At 38.8% G+C, this 19,787-nt stretch overlaps 1 protein-coding gene across 3 annotated transcripts in view; it reads left to right on the top strand.

Annotated features, from left to right (window-relative positions):
• The window catches only part of LOC128543300 (zinc finger protein 883-like), an 18,256-nt gene extending 1,841 nt beyond the window's left edge, over nucleotides 1–16,415 (top strand). The window contains exons 1-7 of one of the 3 annotated variants that reach the window (XM_053513680.1): nucleotides 10,353–10,523; nucleotides 10,770–10,861; nucleotides 10,990–11,061; nucleotides 11,225–11,496; nucleotides 12,670–12,737; nucleotides 12,912–13,102; nucleotides 14,082–16,415. In XM_053513680.1, the coding sequence (XP_053369655.1) occupies nucleotides 10,831–10,861; nucleotides 10,990–11,061; nucleotides 11,225–11,496; nucleotides 12,670–12,737; nucleotides 12,912–13,102; nucleotides 14,082–15,568 (2,121 nt within the window). In that variant the 5' untranslated portion in view covers nucleotides 10,353–10,523; nucleotides 10,770–10,830 and the 3' untranslated portion in view covers nucleotides 15,569–16,415. The other 2 variants (XM_053513678.1, XM_053513681.1) reach the window with 2 other exon arrangements.
• The last annotated feature ends 3,372 nt before the right edge of the window (nucleotides 16,416–19,787 follow it).

The raw sequence follows: 19,787 nt of genomic DNA, 5'->3' as shown, positions 1-19,787 counted from the left end.
AGGTTTTATTTTTAACATTTTTTTGTTTTATTTTATACACAATGCCTCACAACATTTCATTAATGTTTCTCATAGAATGTGTTTCAGGCATGATGGCAGGAGGAGGGTAGAGGTTTTCCTGCGTACATAATGTTCTTTACATAAGACACAAATAAAACAAGGAGGGAATTAATAAAATATATTTATTACACAATAATAACAGTCAAAGCCACCCGTTACTTTACAATCAAAGGTGGAAGAATCTTCTAGAAAAGCAAATAAAAAGGAATAAATTAAAATATAAAATACATTATTTCCCTAGAAACCCTTTCGGGCACGGTGGATGATGGATTGTGCACACTCAGTAAAATCATTTATTTTTTGTTAAATTACTATTGAGTCATTCCATGAGAATAGATAAATTGGACTTGGATATTTTCACATTTTTTACCAAAATGTATTATTTGTATGTATATCCCTCATCATCAAGGATATATTTAACTATCAGAAAAATGCATTTTCCCATCTCAGGCATTAGTTTTCTTTTATTACTGATCATATTTTCAAGATGTGGTGACTGTAATTCTTCAACCCCGTTATGGACACTTTGGAGGCTCTCTGAATATTATCATAAAATGTATTTCTAAATAAATTAATATGTTTACATTAATCAGATGTCCCCCATGCTAATTCGAAAATTTTAAATAGAAAAATGACATAAAATCACACATTTTTACTCTCTTCAATCCAGAAATGTAACTAATAAGTGAAAGCAATCTTCTCATTTTTCATCAAAAATTTAGTTTAACTAAGAATTGTAATCAAAATCAATGATCATATAATAGCGCTCAATATTTTAGACACAAATCAACAAACATTAAATTATTTTTTCAACATTTAAAAAAAATAATATATGAAAATGTAGGTGTGACGGGGTTGAGACTAGTATAACAGGGTTAAAGATGGTAACGGGGTTGAAGAGACAAATACAGCTTTACATTTAAACAGTTGTTTACTCTCAAATTCAATTTATAGGACTTTCCATTAGCATTATATCTCACTTTGTAACCATAGGAAGGACACCAGATACAAATTGCAGTAGAATAAAATTTTATTAATCTAAAGTAAAATCACCCACAACAGCATATTAACAACTAACAAACATTGTAAAGTAAATTGCTTAGATGTAACAATGTGTGTGTGTGTGTAAGTGAGGGTGGGTGGTTGTGTGTGTGTGTGCCTCCATCAGTGTGTGTGTCTGCAACACGATGCATGCATTTGAACTGGACATGTGTTGTATGAATGTTTAGAATGATGCCTGGATACAAATCATCGTCATATCTGAGAATACACCATTTACCAATCAGCTCTGGACTTTCCCACTGGATTTCTTTTCCTGGATTCCCTCCACTGGCTGTCTGTGATACAGCCGTTTCTATCTTCTGGCCAAAAGTGAAACACTGGATGTTGAAGCACTTGCAGTTAAACTGCTTCCGTGTTGTGCACATGCAGCTTACATCACGAACCATCAGTTCTCCTGCAGCTACAGTAATGACCTGGTTAATTCTCATGGTTCCAGGAACAGCTGGTATCTGCTTTGGCATTTTCTTCACTTTTCACAAAGAACAGTTTCACACTTGTGTTTGTTTCAGACAAGGTCCTGAATAACTCTTCTGCATCTGGGATGTCATGCCCCTTTGCTACCATCATGTTAGCTGCTCTTTTTAAGGTTCCCCCGACACCAACTGGTGCTCCTTTTCCATGACTAGCCTCGAAAAAATTCCAAGAACCAGCCTTGAATCCCCTTCTGTCCAAATCTGTAGTGAAAAGGTAGAAGTTTCCTAGTTGTTTGTATTGCGTACAGGGTCCATCGCTTAAAAAGTGCAGCACAGACACTTGTGGATGTTGGCCTTGAAGGTAATCTAGCACAGGATTTAGGTGCTGCCATATTGCTGGAGGCCCTTTATGTCTATTGGGGGAGATGGTGCTAAAGCACACAGGCTCTGAGAGTCCACCAACATACAACACACCAGTATGAAGGGTGGCCTGCTGATGTGAAGCCCCAAAGTCTTTTTCTTCCCTGCCTCTACATTCTTTCTCCATCTCTCACACTCACTCTGCAGGTATGTCTCCCTTCTTTCAGGATCAGCTTTAAGCCGTTCCCGATACTTCCTTTGCCTTTTTGCTGCTGTTGTTGGTGCCATCTTACTCGCATTCTTAACATGGAACATAAATCACATTCAGCATGCATGCATGCAGTATAAGAATGTTGATTGAATATAATAATAATTAATTTAAATAACTGGATAACTTAACAACCAAAGTATTAAAATCTCAACCCCATCACAATCTCACAACCCCATTACAATCAAAAACATAACAGGGTTGAGTGTGATGGGGTTGAGATTTTTGCACAAAATGGCCGCTGCTCAATGTAGTGAATACCAGACAGAGAGCACATGGCATGCATGAAATTTAAAATCACCATATATTCATGAAATTACCAAAAAAAAAATTCATAAGTAATAGTTTTCTATCTTTTTTTCATGTTACGGTGTTGAGTCATTAAGTTTGACAACCACATTATCACAAGATAAATGACTAAAATAAAGAAAAAACATGGGAGCAACTTGCCTGTCTTTGTGGTCCTGTTGTCCAAAAGACTTTAGTGATGTCACTTCCTGATGTATATGGAATTCTGGATCACACCATTGTATTTATGGGGGTGGGATCATTCGTGTAACGAGGTTGAGGGGTTACTCAGGTACAGAAATAATTGTGATTTTAATGAATAATTAACAATTAAATTTGAAAAAAAGAAACATTACCAGCAAAAGAGCACTAATAGATGTTTATGTTGATATCAAAATTTATTGACTTTTTAAATAGCTTTATTTGGTATTTTCAAAGTAAACTTTCATCAAGGCCATGAGGGACATTACAAAATAGGTGGTGTCAAATGAAAAAACTGTTATTTCTCATAAAAAGATAAAAATTAGTTCAGTTTTTTTTACACTGTATTAAAGGGTGCATTTCAATATATATGTAAAGCTGTTTAAATATAAAGTTTGGTGACCCAATAGATGAAATACACCATAAGAGGTGAGAGGGACTCAAATTGTGCCATTTTCATGGAATGACTCTATTATTTAATTTATTTTTTACACAGCACGCAAGACTTTTGTCCGGTCATTTCCCTGAGTCTACTGTAGATTCGTGCTGATGTGAAAAGGGCCAATAATTGTATTTTCACATCAGCACTTCTAATGTTGTATGACAATATACAGTCGTGGCCAAAAATTTTGAGAATGACACAAATATTAGTTTTCACAAAGTTTGCTGCTAAACTGCTTTAAGATCTTTGTTTCAGTTGTTTCTGTGATGTACTGAACTATAATTACAAGCACTTCATACGTTTCAAAGGCTTTTATCGACAATTACATGACATTTATGCAAAGAGTCAGTATTTGCAGTGTTGGCCCTTCTTTTTCAGGACCTCTGCAATTCGACTGTGCATGCTCTCAGTCAACTTCTGGGCCAAATCCTGACTGATAGCAACCCATTCTTTCATAATTACTTCTTGGAGTTTGTCAGAATTAGTGGGTTTTTGTTTGTCCACTCGCCTCTTGAGGATTGCCCACAAGTTCTCAATGGGATTAAGATCTGGGGAGTTTCCAGGCCATGGACACAAAATATCACTTTTGCCGTATGGCACGGTGCTCCATCGTGCTGGAAAATGCATTGTTCTTCACCAAACTGTTGTTGGATTCTTGGAAGAAGTTGCTGTTGGAGGTTGTTTTGGTACCATTCTTTATTCATGGTTGTGTTTTGGGGCAAAATTGTAAGTGAGCCCACTACCTTGGATGAGAAGCAACCCCACACATGAATGGTCTCAGGATGCTTTACTGGTTGGCATGACGCAGAACTGATGGTAGCCCTCACCTTTTCTTCTCCGGACAAGCCTTTTTCCAGATGCCCCAAACAATCGGGAAGAGGCTTCATCGGAGAACATGACTTTGCCCCAGTCCTCAGCAGTCCATTCACCAGACTTTCTGCAGAAGATCAATCTGTCCCTGATGTTTTTTTTTTTTGGAGAGAAGTGGCTTCTTTGCTGCCCTTCTTGACACCAGGCCATCTTCCAAAAGTCTTCGCCTCACTGTGCGTGCAGACGCGCTCACACCTGCCTGCTGCCATTCCTGAACAAGCTCTGCACTGGTGGCACTCCGATCCCGCAGCTGAATCCTCTTTAGGAGACGATCCTGGCGCTTGCTGGACTTTCTTGGACGCCCTGAAGTCTTCTTAACAAGAATTAAATCTCTTTTTTTTTGCAGTTCTTGATGATCCTATAAATTGTTGATTTAGGTGCAATCTTAGTAGCCACAATATCCTTGCCTGTGAAGCCATTTTTATGCAACGCAATGATGGCTGCACGCGTTTCTTTGCAGGTCACCATGGTTAACAATGGAGGAACAATGATTTCAAGCATCGCCCTCCTTTTAACATGTCAAGTGCCATTCTAACCCAATCAGCCTCACATAATGATCTCCAGCTTGTGCTTATCAACATTCTCACCTGAGTTAACAAGACGATTACTGAAATGATCTCAGCAGGTTCTTTAATGACAGCATTGAAATGCAGTGGAAAAGTTTTTTTGGGATTAAGTTAATTTTTATGGCAAAGAAGGACTCATCTGATCACTCTTCATAACATTCTGGAGTAGATGCAAATTGCTATTATAAAAACTTAAGCAGCAACTTTTCCAATTAACAATATTTATGTAATGCTCAAAACTTTTAGCCACAGTGGAACTGTCTGTGTTTAGACAGACTTCTATTTTGACATGCCGACATACACTCCTCTCGTACAAGATTACTGCGTGTATTCCACACAAATAGGTTGGGTTTTCACATTACATATACACTGGGCCAAAAACGTATTTAGTCAGCCAGTTCTCCCACTTAAAAAGATAAGAGAGGTCTGTAATTTTCATCATGGGTATACATCAACTATGAGAGACAAAATAAGAAAATCCAGAAAATCACATTGTAGGACTTTTAAATTATTTATTTGCAAATTATTGTGGAAAATAAGTATTTGGTTAATAACAAAGTTTAATTTCAATACTTTATATACCCTTTGTTGGCAATGACTGAGGTGACAGGTTTTTTTGTAAGTCTTTACAAGGATTTCACACACTGTTGATGGTATTTTGACCCTTCCTCCATGCAGATCTCCTCTAGAGCAGTGATCTTTTGGGGCTGTCGCTGCGCAACACAGACTTTCAACTCCCTCAAAAGATTTTTGATGGGATTGAGATCTGGAGATCTCAATCTGGCTAGGCCACTCCAGGACCTTGAAATGCTTCTTACGAAGCCAGTCCTTCGTTGCCCGGGCGGTGTGTTTCCAACCGTTGTTATGCTGAAAGACCCAGCCACGTTTCATCTTCAATGCTTTTGCTGATGGAAAGAGGTTTTTATTCAAAATCTCACGATACATGGCCCCATTCATTCTTTCCTTAACACGGATCAGTTGTCCTTGTCCCTTTGCAGAAAAACGGCCCCAAAGCATGATGTTTCCATCCCACGCTTCACAGTAGGTATGGTGGTGTTTGGTTGCACCTTAGCATTCTTTCTTCTCCAAACACGACAACTTGAGTTTTTACCGAAAAGTTCTATTTTGGTATCATCTGACCATATAACATTCTCCCAATCCTCTTCTGGATCATCCAAATGCTCTCTAGCAAACTTTAGACAGGCCTGGACATGTACTGGCTTAAGCAGGGGGACACGTCTGGCACTGCACGATTTGAGTCCCTGGTGGCGCAGTGTGTTACTGATGGTAGCCTTTGTTACTTTGGTCCCAGCTCTCTGCAGGTTATTCACTAGGTCCCCCCGTGTGGTTCTGGCATTTGCTTACAGTTCTTGGTCATTTTGACCCCACGGGGTGAGATCATGCATGGAGCCCTAGATCGAGGGAAATTATCGGTGGTATTGTATGTTCCCCATTTTCTAATAATTGCTCCCACAGCTAATGTCTTCACACCAAGCTGCTTACCTATTGCAGATTCAATCTTCCCAGCCTGGTGCAGGTGTCTTTTATACTGATAACGAGTTCAAAGAGATTCCATTAATACAGAGAACCGATGAGCCTCTTAAAGAAGAACTCTCAGCCGGTAGATCTGCGTTACCAGATCACCCCCTCCATCCATCTATCCCCATCTTGATTGATTGATTTTACTAACATCTTTGACATTTAGAGGATAAAACTAACCTGGTGCTTAATGTGTCCCTGGGGCAGTGAAGCCGGTATATGAACCCTTCTTTTTCTCACTCAGGATCTTTCTATCCAATTCCTTTGGCACGGTCAGTGGTTAGTTTTTAAAATTCCAATGACCTTTGAGGCACTAGCGCTGTTCATGCCCTCCAGCTAGTGCATGGAGGAGTGCAATGATCACAGTAGTGCTCTTTACGCTTTTCCTTTCTAGATATATTTGATTTAGATCACCCAATCAGTACCTTATGAATGAGAAACAGAATTTTGAAACAGAATTTAAGAGTGTTTTTATGGCCTCATGGTTGACTAACTTTTGTGGTGTAAAGATTTATGAACATTGCTCTCATTTCCTTTTTTAAACAGATATCAACAAGAAGATTAATACTCTTCTGAATCTGTGCTTAGAGGAGGTGTAATGAGTTTAGCAGGAGACAGACAGCACTCCTCCAGGAATTCTCAGGCTCCTGCCCCCTCACAGGTAAAGCTTAGTTTAATTAAATTTTATTTGTATAGCAGTTACAACAGTGGCGCAAAGCAGCTTTACAGAATCGAAAGAAAATTATCGGAATGTGTATAAAATGTGGGATAGATTTAGATTAGGTTAGATTAAACTTTGTCACTGCACATTTATAGTACACAAAATACATAGGTGCAATGATTTTAAATCTGTGCAATAAGGAAGATATTGTATACCATGATAATGTGCATATGTAAACTGTACACAGAAAGGGTTATATACAGAAAAGATCATATACACATCATTTAAGTAAATGTATAGCATAATAAATAATATGCATATGTTAATAATGGGCTTCTAAGGAAGGCCTTTAACCCACAAGTGTTCACATGTATAATGAAATACAAATGTACATCGCTCTGGATAAGGGTGTCTGCCAAAGTGTTATGATCTTGCAGTTCAGTAGGTTGTATACAGTACATGTACAAGTACAACTTGTACTTACTTAGAATGGAATGAGGTAGTTTATTTTATACAATATATAATATGTGCTACAGTTATGCATACTCCAATTCTGAGTATTTAAGTTTATGTGCAGTAGTGAGTTATGAGCAGCAATTAGGGGTAGTGCAGTTTTAGTTACAGTGACTGTATAGTAATATTTATGCGTAGTGCAAGGTAAATACGGTTAGACAGATGAATGTGTTCAGTTCAGTGTGGGTGTGATCGGGTGGAGGCAGAGTTCAGCAAGAACACAGTAGTGGGGGGGGGAAGCTATTCATGAACCTGCTTGTATTGGTGCGGAGGCTCTTTTAGCACCTCCCAGAAGGCAGGAGGGCAAAGGGCCTGTGGGTAGGGTGAGAGAAGTCCTTTGTGATATTATGTGTTCTGCTAAAACACCCCATCCTGTAAATGTCCTCAATCTCTTGAAGTGAAGCTCCAACAATGCGTTAAGCGGTTTTCACCCCCCTCTGCAGTGTCTGACACAGAGGAGTTTGAATACCAGACTCTGATACAGCTGGTCATGATGTTCTCTATGGTGCAAAGATAGAAGTTCACCAGGATGTCTGAAAAGCAATGGTTCTTTCTTAGACCCCTTAGAAAGAAAAGATGCTGGTGAGCCTTCTTGACTGATCTGGAGCTATTGGATGTCCATGAGAGATCCTCAGAGATGTGGATCCCCAGGAATTTAAAGCTAGTGACACCTGTTCATATTAATAGAGGGTGTTGTTTTTTATATAAACATCCATTAATATGAACGGGTGTTTATATAAAAATACATATAAATCTTAATGATTATATTGCCCCTGATGAACAAGCAGAGGGTGACTGTGCTGAGAAAAAAAACTCTCTGAGATGGCAATAGGAAGAAACCTTGAGAGGAACCAGACTCAACAGAAAAAACATCCTCATTTGGGTGATAACGGATAACAGGGATTGATCTGCAGTCATACTGGTGTTAGGAGGCTGGAAGTTCATGTGTAGCTCGACAGAGAGAGAGAAATAACATGTAGGTATGTTCGCAGTCATATAATGTAAGGATCTATATTTTTAGTGCAGAGTGCAAGTAGGGTCTGCAGCAGAACTAACTATGACATCCTAACTAAAAGGGAGAGCCAGAAGAATATTTCTGAGGTAAAAGAATGCTATCCTAGTAATATTATCTACATGAGCTTCAAATGAAAGGATATAATCAGATCTTTCACTGTTGCACTTGATGGAACAGTAAGGACATTTATAGTTACAGTGTGATCAAAAAGCTTGCTTCTAGCTGCTTGTGGTCCTATGACTAGAACTTCTGTCTTATCAGGATTAAGCAGAAGGAAGTTAATTAACATCCAATCTTTTATGTCCTTCACACATTGATCAACTTTAGTAAGCTCGCTTTTTATCTGTTTTCGCTGAGACATTTTTTAATATTATTAACATAGTTTAATTTGATGAGATTGAGAATTCAGTTAAATTTAATTCTTTTAATAATGGTCATTGTCGCAAAAAGCAGCTTTACACAATCAAAAGTAATGTGTATGAAATGTGAGAAAATATGTATAAATCGGAATTGTCGGATTGTCCCTGATGAGCAAGCCGCGGGCAACGGTGTCAAGGAAAATCTCCCTGAGATGGCAGGAGGAAGAAATCTTCAGAGATACCAGGCTCAACAGGGAACCCATCCTCATTGGGTGATAACGGATAGCAGGCATTGTATAACTGTGTGTCATCAGCATAAGAATGAAAACTAAGATATTTTTATGTAGAGATATGAATGTAGTTGCTTCGCTACTATCTTTTCATGAATCTTAGCGATAAAAGGGAAGTTTTATATCAGTCTGTAGTTGGACAGCTGACAGGGGTCAAGGTCAGGTTTCTTAATTAGTCGTTTAACAACTGCTATGGAACATACCCCTAACATATGTCCAGATGTGTTACAAAACACTAGATTATTAATATGATAGCTCATGATTATTTTGATAATCGATTAGTTGGGCGATTATTTTTCTGATGAATCGAATAAAACCTAACACTTCTTTAATTTGATGTTTTGCTTATAACCATTAAAAAAAAAAACATAAATCAGGGTATTATTTATGTATAAAAATAAACTTAAATAAATGCAAAAGCCACATATAGAGTTTAATGATCTTTAATTTTAGAATATATATATATATATATATATACACGTGTGTGTGTGTTCAAAAAATACACTGACATATTCAGTTGATAAGATATAAACAGCTAAAATAATGTAATTTTGTATAATAAAGTTATGTATGCATAAGTAAAACCACAGTAAATTAGTTTGTTACAAGTTAATTTTGTAGTGGACTATAAAATAATCTGTAAAAATGCCAAAAGCTAAAAGTCACTATTGTACTGTTATTTGCATTTGCTGAAAACCACAACAATCACTAAATTTAATATTCCACTGTTATTCGCACCGAGTAATTCAAGCTAATCTAAAGTAGCACTATTTAACTAATCACTATTGCTCATGTGGTGATTGTGCAATGTTATGCTAGCGAGTAGCACGTGAACAGATCTAGCGAGATTGTCCCGAAGTTAGCAAACGGTTTAAACAAAAGAACTTAAACTATACACCTTTAACACGATGATGAGAGACAGTTTTTACTCACCCTGCTGACGTTTCGCCATCCGTAACACCAACATGTTTTTGTTCGTGTTTGGTGTTTAGTTGCATGACATGCCATGAAAGCTCGGTCTTGCATAGCGTGCAGGTTACCGTCTTCTTAGAGGCATTTAATGTAAATTGCTCCCATACCTTGGAGGACTTGGGGCGCACGCTTTTTTCCGGCAGACACTTCTGTAACCTCCATTGCGCGAGCGGCTGTGTATCTGTGTGTATTTTTGTGTATTTTTGCATCTTGTGGTCGCGCTTCTCAGTGATGTAAGCAGCCCAACTAATCGATAACGGCATTCGTTGACAACAAATTTCATTATCGATAATTATCGATTAGTTGTTGCAGCCCTAATAGCACATTAGTTATTTTCCTGCCTCACTTTACTCCTAGACGACACTCTATCCTGCTAATCACACAAAACCTCAGAACACATAATGAAGAGTAAGAAAGGAAATCTAAAGTCTTTTCCGAACAAGTGTTATTGTTGTTTGATCTTTAGCTGTGTGAGGACATTAAAACTGAGGCTTCAGATGGAGGAACATTTCCATGGTCAGAAGTCCGTGTGAAGAAAGAGGAGATGCTGGAGCTGAACATCTACAGCCATGGAGACGACCTTGACACCACACCTGATGTTATCTGCATTAAAGAGGAAGATCCTGACAGTGAAGACTACCTCTGTAAGACATCAGGCCTCTCTGGAGCTCAGTAACACTCTTACTTGTTATTCTACACTACACACTATCTCGTGCACTAAAGGAACATCAGGGGTTTGGGATTTAGCATGTGTCTCAGATTATTTAGTCACCATTATTTCACTAGTAATCGGTGAACCTATAGGTTTTTATGTGTATATACAGTGTAATATTAAAGAAGAATTAAAAGATAAATAATTATACATTTAATGTCCTTTAAATCCATTCCAGACAGTATAAACTGATGGTAAGTAACCTGAAGAGAAATGTGAGGAATAACACACAATGAGTCATGCTGTTGTACAGAAATAATCAATGCTGGGGTGAGTTATTTCCACATAAAAGCAGAAAGTGTTTTATTCCCCACAGGGATCTGCCTATGATTACAATTATAATATTATGAATGAATCCTTGTAGGTTTTATTAATTTAATTTAATTTTATTTGTACAGAAAATGTATTAATGATGTTACTACCACAAGAAAACTTATCATATGTCCTTATCAGAAATGCTGAATGGAGAGGTAGGGATTCATATGCCAGATCTCAGATGCTTTATAAACATTTTCTGTAAAGCTTTTCTTGGGTTATTTACACAATATTAATATATATCTCTGCAAATACATTTACACACATTAAATACACATTTTGGCATCATGTCTTCCGTTGTGTTTTCTCTGTTCCCAGTCTGTGAGGTCTGCAAGTCTTTCTTTTTCAACAAATGTGAGGTTCATGGTTCTCCCCTCTTCATCCCTGATACCCCTGTCCCTATGGGGGTTCCTGACCGAGCCAGACAAACTCTTCCTCCTGGAATAGAGATTCAGGAGTCCGGTATTCCTAATGCAGGACTTGGAGTGTTTAATTATGGGCAGACTGTTCCAGTAGGTGCACACTTCGGACCCTACCAGGGAGAGCTGGTGGACAGAGAGGACGCCATGAACAGTGGGTACTCCTGGGTGGTGAGTTTGTCCTACATTTATTCTAAAAAGTATGAATACGATACCATTTAGTATCTATCTATATAATAAATGGACAGTGAATAAACCAAAGATGCCAGGAGACAGTAATAGCAGTGTGGAAACAAAAAGTCTTTATTTTTATTCGGCTCTGCAGAGACAAAATGTGCAAAAACTTTTGAAAAAAGTAGTCATTTCTAAGTGAAAATATCCTTAAGCTGTACCCCAGCTGGGGAGTGGATCCCCAGTGCATATAGGACCCTCAGGGTTGTTGACAAGGACGGCAATCAGGTGCAGTGGAGGGAGAGTGAGCTGAGAGGCTTGCCGCACGCAGGTGCTGTCTGCTCTTCTCTCCCGGCTGCCTGGAGATCTGCAGATGGACAACACAAATATAAATAACATTTCCTAATCATTTTTGGGGCTCTTCAGTCAGCCGCGGATGACAACAGGACTGTAGTTAAGTGAGTTAAGGCAACCTGCCCCTTTCTTGTGCTTAGAGGAGCTGTCCAGGGTACTGACTGTGCACTGTGTGTTACTTTTCCTGGCTAAGGCAGAGCTGTCGGATGGGAAGAAGCACAGGTTCTTTGCCCCCCCCCCCACCCCGGCAATAGTGAGAGAGAGACATACACGCACATTCTTTTCAGATCTTTTTAATAATAATAATTATTATTATTATTTGCATATTGATGCTCATGTGCAAATTGTAGGCACTTGTGGCAGTAAACATGAATCAGTATGACCACCCTAGCCGATCTGCTGGACTGTGCTTTTTGACTCCTTCTGTCAACCAGCAATTTACTTTTTCAGCAGTTTGAGCTAAGGTTGTTCCACTGTTGGATTTGAGCACACAGACTAGCATTCCCTACACTTGTGTATTAATAAGCCTCTATTTCCAATGACCCTGTTTCCAGTTTGAGTTTTCCTTCCTTGGACAACATCCATCCAATGCAAATGGAAAACATCCCCCAACATCTGCAGTTTAGGCATTCCTCTGAACCAGTCATCTAACCACTACAAATTGGCCCTTTTCAAAGTCACTTAAATCTTTACATTTGCACTTCTTAATTTTTATATATTTCAATACTTTAACCATCATTTATGTTTTTTGTACCTCATTTAATTTCATAACTTAGATTTCTGTCATAAAGCATATGTAAAGGTAATTTTTTTCTTCAGATACGCAGGAGCAGTCAGTGTGAAGAATACATTGATGCCAAAAGAGAAATGTCTTCAAATTGGATGAGGTGAATAATACCTTAGTTGTTGGTTATTTCTTAAGTCACTGATTTCACGGCTTCTGTTTTGTTAGATGGAATTTATCTTCCTCTTGTCAATGATATTTTGCTCATGCTTTCTCTTGGTCTATACCATTGATTTAGATTTTTCCCTTTTCTGCCACATTTGCATCATTCTTTTAGGTTTGTGAATTGTTCACGTAATGAGGAGGAACAGAATCTCGTAGCATTTCAGTATCGAGGGGGAATTCTGTATCGATGCTGTCAACCTATTTACCCTGGCCAGGAGCTCTTGGTGTGGTTTGACGAGGACTATGCCAAAGACCTCTGTCCTGTGTTTGAAGTCCTCTGGAACCAAAAGTGTTCCTCCAATGGTAAAGTTCATCTGTACATATACTGCAAATTGTTTAAATTGTTTTTAATTATATTTGCAGTGTGGAGAAGACCTAACAGTTGATGTTGGTCTGTATCAGGCAGTGGCATCTCATCTAGCATAAGAACCGAAATGTATAGTTTGACCATAGTTCTTATAAGAAGTCATGAACCTTCAAAATATCTAACTTTACCCTAGAGAAAAGCTATTTTGCAAATTGCCTATATAAATCAATAGTTTTTACACCAAGATTTAAAGATACTGTACTTCAGTCCAAAAGCAGAAATTTTAACTTGTTTCAAGGTTGGAAAGTTTTGAAGAAAAAGGCCTTTTTCCCTCCTCATATTCATTATTATAGTAGGCATCCCCAAAAAGCTCTATTGGGTGGGGAAAACTGTTTCATTCCAACGTTGCAGTTGGCATCCGAGAATTCAAGTCTCTGTACACTTTAACTGTTTATATGATGTAATCAACACAGTCTCTATACAACTTTAAATCACAATTGCACTCAGTAACAGAACTACAAAGCCTTATGCTAGGTTTCTCTAAAACTTTGCATCAGAGTTGGCCGGGGTGAGTTATCCCCCAAAAAAGAGTGTTGTTCTCCTGACAGTGCCATGTTGGTGAACCCAAGCCTGGTTAATTTGCATATAATCAAAGCCAGTACCAGGACAAGTTAAGTCAAGTAAGCTTTTATTTTAATTCAGTCATATGCAGTTTAGTAAAGCGAGACAACGGTTCTCCAGGACCAGTGAGCTTAACAAAATTACCAAAACTAGCTAAGAACTATATAAAAAAGACAATATGAAGTGTACTCGTCCACAGGTCCACTATTCCATATTATTGTTTTTTTGAATTACAGAATATGGAATGATTTACTTAACTTTACACACCTTTGCACTGGTGTGGTGTTATTACAATTTATAATCTTGATGCATTCCATGTTGAGATTCTGAACTTTGTCCTTTCCCTTTTTTCAGAAGTAAACAATGCCCTGTTGCAAGTCTTTTCCTGCTCCATATGTCCTCTTTCCTATGCATCTCAAATTTACCTAGACAAACACATTCAGAGATGCCACTCTGAAGAGTATGGGAGACTGCAGGAATCAAGAGAGATTAAACATAAGCTTCAGATTCCCTCCCATAGCTCCAGTAGTCAGCCAACATCATCTTATACTTTTAGTTCTGGCACATCTTACAATGATATACAGAAAGAAATTCACAACTGCTTAGACTGCGGAAAGACTTTTGGTCATCAGAATGCTCTAAAAACACATCGCCGCATTCACACCGGAGAGAAGACTCATCATTGCTCAGAGTGTGGCAAGAATTTTACTCGTCAGAGTACTCTCTTAGTCCACCAGCGCATTCACACAGGAGAGAAGCTTTTTCACTGCTCACAGTGTGGCAAGAGTTTTACCCGTCACAGTACTCTCCAAGGCCACCTGCGTATTCACACAGGAGAAAAGCTGTATCAATGTTTGCAGTGTGGAAAGAGTTTTACCTGTCATAATCATCTCCAAAGACACCAGCGCATTCATACAGGAGAGAAGCCATATAGCTGCTCACAGTGTGGGAAGAGTTTCAGTCAACAGAGTCATCTTCAACAACACCAGCACATTCATACAGGAGAAAGACCTTATCACTGCTTACAGTGCGGAAAGAGTTTTAATCAACAGAATCATCTCCAAAAACACCAGCGCATTCACACAGGAGAGAAGCCGTATCATTGTTTACAGTGTGGGAAGAGTTTTACTCACCAGAGCTCCCTGTATAAACACCAGCACATTCACACTGGAGAAAAGCCATACCAGTGCTTACAGTGTGGAAAGAGTTTTACCCACCAGAGCTCTCTGTATAAACACCAGCTTGTTCACACAGGAGAGAAGCCGTATCACTGCTCACAATGCGGAAAGGATTTTAAACAACAAAGTCACCTTCGAATACATCAGCGTATTCACACAGGAGAAAAGCCGTATCAGTGCTCACAGTGTGGGAAGAATTTTAATCAACAGAGTCATCTCCGAATACATCAGCGCATTCACACAGCAAAAAAGAAGCACCACTGCTCACAATGTGCAAAGAGTTTTACTCATCAACGTTCTTTTCAACTACACCAGCGCATTCACATAGGAAAGAAACCGTTTATTTGCTTAAAGTGTGAAAAAAAATTTATTCATAAGATAAATCTTCAACGACATCAGAGAATTCACACAGGAGAGAAGTCTTATATCTGCTCAAAGTGTGGAAAGCGTTTTACTCACAAGATAAATCTTCAACGACATCAGCGTGTTCACACAGGAAAGAATATATGTTTAAAGTGTGGGAAAAGTTTTTATCATAAGAAAAATCTTTGTCTGCACCAGCGCATTCACACAGGAAAGAAACCATTTTTTTGCTTTAGGTGTGGAAAACGTTTTTCTCATAAGATAAATCTTCAGCGACACCAGAGCATTCACACAGGATAGACTCCGTACCAGTGGTTATGGATGGAAAGCTGTTCATTCGAAAGGGTGATCTACTTCACCAGCACATTTACACAGAAAAGAAAGTATTTTACTGACCCGAGTAGTCACCAAAGGCATCCGAGAATTCAAGTCTCTGTACATTCTAACTGTTTCTATGATGTAATCAACACAGTCTCTATACAACTTTACATCACCATTGCACTCTAAATTTATTTTAACAGAACTACAAAGCCTTATGCTAGGGTGCTCTACAACTTTGCATCAGAGTTGGCCGGGGTAAGTTATCCCCCAAAAACGTGTTAAAACAGCAGCCTGTTACATCCCAGTAAATTAACAAATCGCAGGAAGCACCTAAATTTGCCATGAAATGTTGCCAAATCTACAAAAAAGCACTTTTTGTTTTTCAGTAGAAAGGGAAAAGTTGGAAATTTGGCTTTAAAGATTTTTTAAATACCCCTTTTGCTTACATCTAAGTCTTTATAAATAGTTCTAACTGTTAATTTGAAAGTTATTTAAAAACATATTTCATGCATTGAAAAACAGCTCACATGGACAGCATTGTAAATAATTTATAGGAGTGTTTGGTAATCATGAAAAATTCTGAAATGTCGATTCCTACACATAATACGACTAATTTAAACTTTGATCATTGCTCTCCAGGATGCAGATGTAATGTTTAATCACCTGGAATGATTCACATCCACAATCCTAGTGCAAAAATATTAACATTTTATGAATAAGAAGGCATGTATTTACAGTTTAGGGCACTGCTTTTTACAGGAGCAGTCCTGGACTTTTTGTCCCTTTTTTTTGTTCTCATCCTCCTCACACAAGCACTGATGAAGGCCCTAAAGGTCTCGCCTGCCTCGTGAGTAGCAACTGTGATTGGTACCTACTGTAAATGTGGAAACAACCGTATTTTTTTTATATATATATTTTTATTGGTTATATATTGCAAATATCTAATTCCTAATCAGATGTATCCCTTTGTAATCTATTAGCTTTTTTTATAGATGTCGAAAATGTAAAAGGTTTATGTAAAAATGTCTGCCCCGAAATCCCTTGACAGCAGTGATATGTGGGGCCACATGTCTGCTTGAAGGTACAGTGCAGCCACAAAGTGGAATGTGAAAGGAATTATAGGTATAATGAAAAAAAAGTGTGTATATATGTTAGTTATTCGGCTTTTCAGTATTTTTTTCGAATAAAAAAAATTACAATTTGGATCCCCCTTTTTTTTTATAATATTGAGTCATTTATTTTCCCCTCTCAATTGATTAGGAAGAAGATATCATAAATTAAAAAATTATATATAACAGTTCAGCTTGTCTGAGTTATGTTTCTCAATGTGCAAAAATTATTATATCTGTAATTTGTGGATGTGCTATGAAGTAAATAAAAACAAAAACCTGAGTGTACATCCTGTTGTGGGTGATGAATTCCTCTGTTCTACTATTAGTTTAAGCTATTGTGTGTTTTGTAGGTTAGCACTCAGTAGATATAAAAGCTAATTTCAGCTAGCAAGTATGATATACTAGTAGCAAAACAGATTTTGCCCTCAATATGCAAATATGTAAAATATGCTGCAATATTACAGGGCTGCAATAAAGCACCAAGGTGTCAGGGAGCCAGATCATTTAAAAACTCAGACAAACGTAACTATCAAGATCGTACTATTCAAGATTAACTCTAACACAAACACAGTGTAGGAACACCAAAATAAAAGTTAAATGTTTTCCTTTGTATTTGTCAATAAATGAGCAGTTGCAATTTTAATCGACCATAACCTGTTAAGGGACAATTTTGTGAGACCAGAGGATAGAGTATTACAATAATCTAACCTAGAGCTAATATGTGTGGCAGGTTTTATCTTTTCAAAATCTGTTTAAAGAAAAACATTTTTATTTGCATGAGGGCTTTTCCTATTTGTCCCTGGTGAGCAAGTTGAGGGCGACAGTGGTAAGGAAAAACTCCCTGAGATGGTAATAGGAAGAAACCTTGAGAGGAACCAGACTCAACAGGGAACCCATCCTCATCTGGGTGAAACAGAGAGCAGTAATTGATTTGCATTCATACTGTGTGTTAGGTGTGTTAGTTTAGCTATAACAGTTGATGTTAATTGATGTTAATATGTCCAGGTAGTTATTGGAGACTCAGGTAGACTTGTAGGAAATTCCAGTCCTGAACTATCAAGCAACTATAGCCAAGTCCTCAGAGAAACAGCTGCCAACACCAGCTGAAGCCAGAACCGGCTTTATAGTAGAGTGAAACTATCCTCAGACACCAGACTCATCCCAAAGAGACACATGAGGCATCCATGTGATGAGAACTCCGACCAGAAAGATGCACCAGGATTGGTCAGACAGGTCTGGAGGACAGATACGACATGTGTAGCTTGATGAAGAGAGGGGAAGGTTTAAGGTTTAAAAACACTTTATTGTGAAACAATAAAGAAAAACTAATTTTTTTTCTTATGTGTATATATACACACATACTTGCTTTACACACAAACGCAGTTAACATAAATATACAGATGCACACGTACAGTATTTACATATTTATAATTTTTTTAAACACCCACCCCACTTCCCTACTATTTTTTTTTTTTTTTTTAGTTTTCTTTTGTCCATTAATTTACAGTTTTATTTACAGTTTGTGGTTTGGTTTCAGCTGTTGTCCATTTTTTTTTCTTTTTGAGTGATGGTTTGTTTTTTTACCTGTTGTGTTAGTTTTTTTCAGTTCTTTTTAACGTGTTTACTACCCGTTTCCTCTCTGTTTTGGACAGCTGTAGGAATAGGTTGACCTGCTCCTCTATGCTTACAGGTGTGTGTGCGGAGCTGTACCCGGCCTCCTCACTCTCCTGTACCGCGGTGCTCTGAGTCTGGCTTGGGTTTTCCGCTTATTCTTCGGTTCTATACCGGACGTCTCCTCCTTTTTCTCCTCGGTTTGGTTGTGTTGTCTGTGTTGTCTTTGGTTCTCTGTGGTTGTGCGTTGGTCTGCGGCTGCTGTGTTTCGGTGCAGACATTGTCAGGTGTTCAGGTGTTCAAGTGTTCAGGTCACTGTCAGCACTGAACACTGTACCGGCATCAGGTTCTGCGCTCGCGCTGTGTACAGTGGTACTGGTGTTTAGTTCAGCACCTAGCGCAGGGTGCGTCTCAGTGCTGCCGGTGTGTTTAGTACTGACCTGTTGGAGTTCAGGTGTGTCGGTGAGGCCCACCGCAGGCACGGACTCCTTGGTGCTCCCCCACTGGCTGTCCTCACTCTGCTGCCGTTTTCCCCGGCTCCCCGCGAGCAGCTCAGCCTCTTGTGACCGACGTCCCCGCACTCCAAACATCTCAGCGGCTCCGTGGTGGCGAAGACGGTGTAGCCACTGTTCCCCTCTTTACACCTAAAATTTACATTAAGTGTCTGTTCTTGGTTGTTTAAAATCATTGAGACTTGCCGGCGGAAGGACAGGATGTGCGGCATGTTGGGACTTCTGCACCCGAGCGGGGTGACTCTCATGGGGCCACCGAACGTCCTGAAACGGGCCAGCTCCTTAATTATTGCCTCATCCTTTATGAAGGGAGGCACGTTGGAGATTACCACCTTCACTGCGGGGACAGACAGAGGGGTGACTTTACCAGCAGCTCCTCTCACACGTTTTCCGCTCTGTCAGTGCACTCACGAGGTCGACACTGGTTACGAAAACCACCACTGCTTTATTCATCCGGGAGGCAGAGTAGTTTTCACACCTGACCTGCTCCCCCACCGCTAGCAACACGTCCTCAACCGGTACGCCGTCCTCCGCCAGAGGGACAAAGTCTCCACACCGGCCTTTGAGGCCATGGTGCCTGCTTGCTCTCTCTCACTTTAAACTTTTATTTAACTAAAACATTTACTGATTAAAGAGGTCCAATTATGCCATTTTAAAGGTTGCTGATATTGCTTAATGATTCTCTTAAAACAGATTTGCATGTATGCAAGGTCAAAAAACACTTTAGTTTTCTTTAAAAATAGATAATAAAAATAATTTCTAAATAATTCGTAAACAACTCGTGTGAAGCAGTTGGAAGATTCAGTCTGTTTAAACCCTCCTTTCTGTGAGACCTTACTGCTGTGATTGGTCAGATGGCGCGGTGATTTATGACTGGTCAACCGCTACAGCGTGTGTCGGAAAAAGAAACGCCCATTACCATAACTAAATGACGGCTCTGGAGACCCGTCAATACATAGAAAA

The sequence above is a fragment of the Clarias gariepinus genome, chromosome 15 (assembly GCF_024256425.1).
Source record: "Clarias gariepinus isolate MV-2021 ecotype Netherlands chromosome 15, CGAR_prim_01v2, whole genome shotgun sequence".
Lineage (NCBI taxonomy): Eukaryota > Metazoa > Chordata > Actinopteri > Siluriformes > Clariidae > Clarias > Clarias gariepinus.
This window is presented reverse-complemented; position numbering and strand designations above follow the sequence as displayed.